A 5,636-nucleotide genomic window follows, 5' to 3' on the forward strand; every position below is an offset into this window, starting at 1 on the left:
TGATTTGAGACGCCCGGGAGCCAAAATTCGGAATGCGACGACGAAAAATCGTTGATAAAAGTCAAGAGGGTAATATTTTATAATAATCATGTATAATTTGTGCGAGGCGAGTTACATTCTTAACAATACATTTTGTTGTAGTGTGTCCTTCATAAAACGCAAAAAAAAAATGGTGCACATAATTAATATTTCTATCATTTAATATAATATCTCAAACAATGGAACAAAACGATTAAATGACATCACCAAGCCATTCGCCTGTACGTATGCTATTTTTCATATTCAGCTAGTGGTGGCGCTCGATCATCGAGTATAGGGCTCATACCACTAATTGAATTTCCATAGACGACAATGTTAACATATGACGAGATTGCTATATGAAAATGACGAAGAAAGTTGAAAATATGGCTCAAAAATGGGAAATCAACATGCCAGTAATCAACCATATGAAAAAAACTAACATGTTGGCCAGCTCAAACTCTTGCAAATCTCAGGTAAACAAGACACACCTACTGTATTTGGATTGCACCAAGAGAAATCACTGGAAAAACACCAAGATTAGAACATCCATTAACACACAGAATAAACCCACAGGTACACAGCCGCTAAGTAGTAAACAAAAGACCACATGTTGGTCTCTCCTCTGACCCAGGTGATTACGCCCTCAAACAGGGAGCACCTGAGAAAAATAATATTTAAAAAATTTCATTGGTTCTTGCTGGGCATTTAAATTGGGCTACGAGCAACCATTGGTTAATTAGTGGCATGAGACCTATAACACTTCCAGTCAAATTCTAATAAACTGGGAATGAGGCACCATGTTATTCAAAAAACAAATATTGATTGATATGATCGGTAAAAATTTTAGCAACAATGTTACAGTTTCGAGGAGTGTTAGGTCTATAGTACAAAGCAAAATTATGTTTAACTTATGTAAGTTTTTATTTATTAGGCAACTATAACGCGCCTTTCAACTAAATAATAATACGAACAACAAACAAGATTGCTCGAATTATCAGGTGACAAATCAGAAAAATATATGGTGACAGTCTACTGTAGCTAAACAATGAAAACTAAATAAATATGCCTACAAATTTTTGTAAAGAATTAGATCCGTGTATTTGTTTGGCAAGCCCCCACCTTAATGTCTATTATGACTTTCATAAACACTGCAGGGACAGATATGACGAGTATTTAAACTAACTATGTGAAATTATACTGATGAATAATTAAACATAGATATATACCCATTATACCGAATTCAAGAACTTGAATTTCTCATTAATGCATTTTTCCAATTTTTAAATGCTTATTTATCCCTTCTTTCCTGTCAATGACCCCCCCCCCCATCATAGTATTACACAGACGTGACTCTGATGTGTTGCTTTCTTCATCGAGTCCTGTTTCTCCGAGTCAATCGATTTGTCGCCTGTATTCTTGGAATTAGTCGTGTCGGTTGTTGTAAGCTGCTGATTCTCCGTTGATATCGACAAATCTTGCACCATACTATACCCAGGTATTTTCATTGCCATACTGGGTGGAGGACCTGCTATCGGGGTGATCTTGGGTTTGACTCCCATTTGCACGAAGTTCGTTTGACGAGGACCTAGTCTTTTTAATTCTAATGGTGACTTCGGAGTACGTGTTCGTTCAATGTCTTTGTTTATTCGGGTTGTGTACTCTACGAATTTCGTTGGCGTGGTCTGCATGGGTACACCTGTACACATACAAGATTATAAATGATTAAGATTAGGATCCAAAACACATAATTACATATCGGACCATGCTCTCAAGAAAAATTACATAAATACAAAATGCAGATCAGTTACAAATAAAAAGCGTAAAAGATTGAATGAATGACAAAATTATAATTGTACATTTCTGGTAGGCTGTGCCTGGTGTCAGGAAAGCCAGCAATACATTTGAACACGATTCATGGTATCAATTCACGATTTTAGATCACACTTGCGTATATTTTGGCTGAACAGCTTATAGTGAGAGACGGTCTTTGGCCAAAACAACTAAAACAACGGTAATTGCCAATAGAAGTTAGAAATAGCAAATGTCGGTCATTTAGAAATCTAGGCATACGTGGTAAAACAGTCAGTAGTTTCTTGACTCACAAGGGGAGCTATACAGCATGCGAATTGATATTCCATAGCTAGGATTATCTATTATTACTTACCCGGAATGAGAATCTTTAAGTCATATTTACCACTGCTGTACCGATAGACTCCGCGTTGGCCATTGGACCAACGTACCTGTAGCAACAAAATACGTGTCACTGAATAAGTGAACTGGACAGACTTAATGACATGATTTGAGTTGTCTGCATTTAACGTGAAATGAGTGTATAATTGCTGTGTGGTAATTGCACCCAATAATCAATAGTCTCTGAGACTTTATCTGGCTAAAGGGTAACACGAGTGTCTATTTTTTTTCAACAACATCATACTCGTGAATCTCGCCAAGGATAAACATGGTGAAAGTCGCCATGGATACACAATGTGAAATTTGCCATGGATACACATTTGAATGTCGTCTTAGATACATATTGAGGGTGTCGCCATGGATACAACTTGCGAATGTTGCTATTGATACATAATGTGAATGTCGTCATGGATACATAATGTGAATGTCGTCATGGATACACACTGTGAATGTCGCCTTAGAATGTCGATTTCGTTCCTACCCTAACATTGAAGTATGCCTCGTGTTTGATGTAATAGACCGCACCAATACTTCCCACACCACCGTCTTCGAGACCATACTCCCAATCATCTCCTGGAGTGAAATAACAAGAATTTATGACAAATTTTGACCGATAATTCCTACGATATTTCGGGCTCTTGTTATTCGAGAATATTTCAGGTGACTCCATGTAATTACCATAACGAAAAAGTGGTAATGGGGTGTGATATATCCTAGATAATTCGATGCATGAAGTGATAATGAGGTATAATGGTATTATATATTAAATATTTCAATGAAGTTTAAGATAATGTTGTTGGTTCAGTGTTAATGTTGACATTTTTAACTCGTTAACTTAAATCAGTCATCTATGTTGGCGTGAATAAATGATTTTAATAATATGGACATCAGTAAGTATTGTACTACATTTTTATGAACAACCTCGTCGTAGTTTATGAATGAGCACAGTCTCTCTCCGCCAACAAAGCCGTCTCAGGCTATACGCCTGTTAATAATCATACAACGTTAGCGAGCATCTTGTTTTTTTGTTCAAACTTCTCGTGGATATGTCATTTACAATTCGTGTGCGTTATTTGTAACATCCACACAAACTTGCAATACAATGTTTGTTTCCACCATTATGTTGTACATGTTCTATTATAATTTTTTGTAAATATATATTACATGTACGCATTTGAGGACCATATACTTTTTTATTGTAATAATAAATAAATGAAGGTTTATCACATTTGAACAACACCGTGTAATACTCTTGTTTTGAACTGTGCAGACAAGGTTACTTGATTGGCCATAAATAAAAGATACAATACATACTCGTATTTAGGCCCCTGAAACAACACTTTTTTTAAATTAGGAAATACAATTATAATTATATGTGAGAAGTTTTATTGTTGATATTAAGAGCAATGTTTTCTAAAGTGTGTTTTTTGTGTTTTTCTGATCAACACTATTGCTAATGCATCAAGATACTAGTATATAGCGCTACTGTTACGTAATAACCCATCATTTTAGTAATACGGATGTTCTTGTGTTTATCTATCCTTTTGAAATACACAATACATTTTGGCATGATGAATTGTGGTTCATATGTATTGGAAATAGGACTGTAAAAATGACAAGTTTAGTGTGTGGGGATTTAACTGTTCTATTCATCCATTTCGCCAAAGAAGCGCTTCGCCACTAGAGGGAGCTGTTTATATGAATGGTGTATTACCTCTCTGAACTCTGATTCCGATCTTAATGTGTTCACCGGGCATTATAAATCTGGCTCCTTCTGGATTCTCATCTACAGCCTAATAGTAAAAGTTAACAATATTTTAAGACTATACTATAGCACTGAAATTTGTTTTTAATATATTCATGCACGATTACCAACCAATCAGAACTCGTGTTGCAACGTGCTCTCTACATTAGTTGAACAATCAGAGGAGACATGCAGCCTGATTAGATGAGGGCGACAAAGAAACAAAAAGCTAGAGCCTCCAAATACATGGTATTTTAATTAGATTTAGCTATGACTTAGTTGCTAAGTAACGACGAGGAATTGTTTGGAGAATGACAATTTGTTATACTTAATATAAACATTCAAATTAAAAATGTTTAAACCTTGAGATCAAATGCGTCTTCTGCGCCGAATCTGTAGCTATTCATATATCCATAGTCCCAGTACACAACAATAACACCTGTAACTCAATATAGTCACGTGATATAAATGCCCAAATATGGACTTTGAATGTAGTTAATCAATTTATACGTGATTTATACTTATTTATACGTGAAATAAATTGTCAGGTTATCAAGTAACATAATATATTGAAATTATTATATTATTTATTGTAAGAGAGTTAGAACGTGGTATACCTCCCTGTAAGTGTTTGACAACAGTACCATGTGCTCCTCCATCCTGCATGTCCCATTTCCAATCGACACCACGTGACACTCTGGCACCGAGTGTTGGGTACCGGGGAAATTCCTACGTGTTGATTGAATTACAATATCAGATTTTCTCACATTCGCATTCTGGGGAGGGGAGTTAATGTAATTTCTAACCCCTACACTTTGCTTTGAACACCAAAGAGGGATCGAGAGGTTAAACTGTTATCATGTATTCATGTCAGAATGCTAATTTAAATTTTGTTGATTCGCGTTTATTAACATATATATGTATATTCATCAAATCGTTAATTTGTAGTTGAACACAGTGAAAAATATAATTTTACCTCAAAATTTCTATCTGCATTGTATGATTCCAACTGCCTAATAGCACGCTCATTCTGTTGAAAATTAAAAAAAAAATTGTATTTACCATTATTCGTAGATTTTTCCTAAACAACAGTCAGTAACTGTGTATACATATTGCGTTGCTAGGTGTATAATAGCCCTCTTCGCTAGCCATGGACCATTTATTCGGCCGAAGCCTCAATATTATCGTGGGCTGGTTATGAGTGGCTTTAGCGAAACCGTGCGATTCGGACGATGTATTCTAACATACTCACGTCTTTGTCTAACCGAGGCATTGCTTACATCATTTGGAATGTTACCCGTGCACGTAAAATAACCTGCGTAAATAAGCGTAACCTGCTTGCGTTAATCAGCCATCCTACAGAAAATATAATGTATCTGTTTTATTACATTGTAAACACTGCGAACATAGATTCCTTCAGATCTTAAAAGTAGATAACTGATGTACTTGAGAGATTGTGAGGTTTCAACAGTCATACAAAGGACAAGACCCATGTTTGTTGATACTTTACATCATTGAAGATCACATTTCACAACCTACATGTTATATATTTGTTTTAGCAATACAATTGAAGTTCTGACAATTATATTTATTTTTTAATAAAATAATGTTTTTGTTTGTTTTTGTAAAAGTTTCCTCAATAATTATGCTAATTGTATGCAAATGAATAAATTAGGTCATA

At 35.3% G+C, this 5,636-nt stretch overlaps 1 protein-coding gene across 1 annotated transcript; it reads right to left on the reverse strand.

The window, feature by feature from the left end:
- Positions 1 to 821: 821 nt before the first annotated feature.
- LOC100370217 (uncharacterized) lies at positions 822 to 5,317 on the reverse strand. The gene is made up of 8 exons (XM_006818341.3): positions 5,208 to 5,317; positions 4,932 to 4,985; positions 4,573 to 4,684; positions 4,318 to 4,394; positions 3,926 to 4,004; positions 2,693 to 2,784; positions 2,186 to 2,261; positions 822 to 1,717 (listed from the first exon to the last, which is right to left on the reverse strand). The coding sequence occupies exons 1-8, from the start codon at positions 5,226 to 5,228 to the stop codon at positions 1,350 to 1,352; spliced, it is 879 nt and encodes a 292-aa protein (XP_006818404.1). The 5' UTR covers positions 5,229 to 5,317; the 3' UTR covers positions 822 to 1,349.
- Between the last annotated feature and the right edge of the window lie 319 nt (positions 5,318 to 5,636).

The sequence above is a fragment of the Saccoglossus kowalevskii genome, chromosome 6 (genome assembly GCF_978046115.1).
Source record: "Saccoglossus kowalevskii chromosome 6, keSacKowa6.1, whole genome shotgun sequence".
NCBI classification, from domain to species: Eukaryota; Metazoa; Hemichordata; class Enteropneusta; family Harrimaniidae; genus Saccoglossus; species Saccoglossus kowalevskii.

Coding starts and splice junctions, on each gene's coding strand:
- LOC100370217 (XM_006818341.3), bottom strand. CDS start 5,228: ATGCCTCGGTTAGACAAAGAC. Junction 4,685..4,931: donor ATGCAGATAGAAATTTTGAG/GTAAAATTATAT, acceptor ATCAACACGTAG/GAATTTCCCCGGTACCCAAC. Junction 1,718..2,185: donor CTTAAAGATTCTCATTCCGG/GTAAGTAATAAT, acceptor GTATGTGTACAG/GTGTACCCATGCAGACCACG.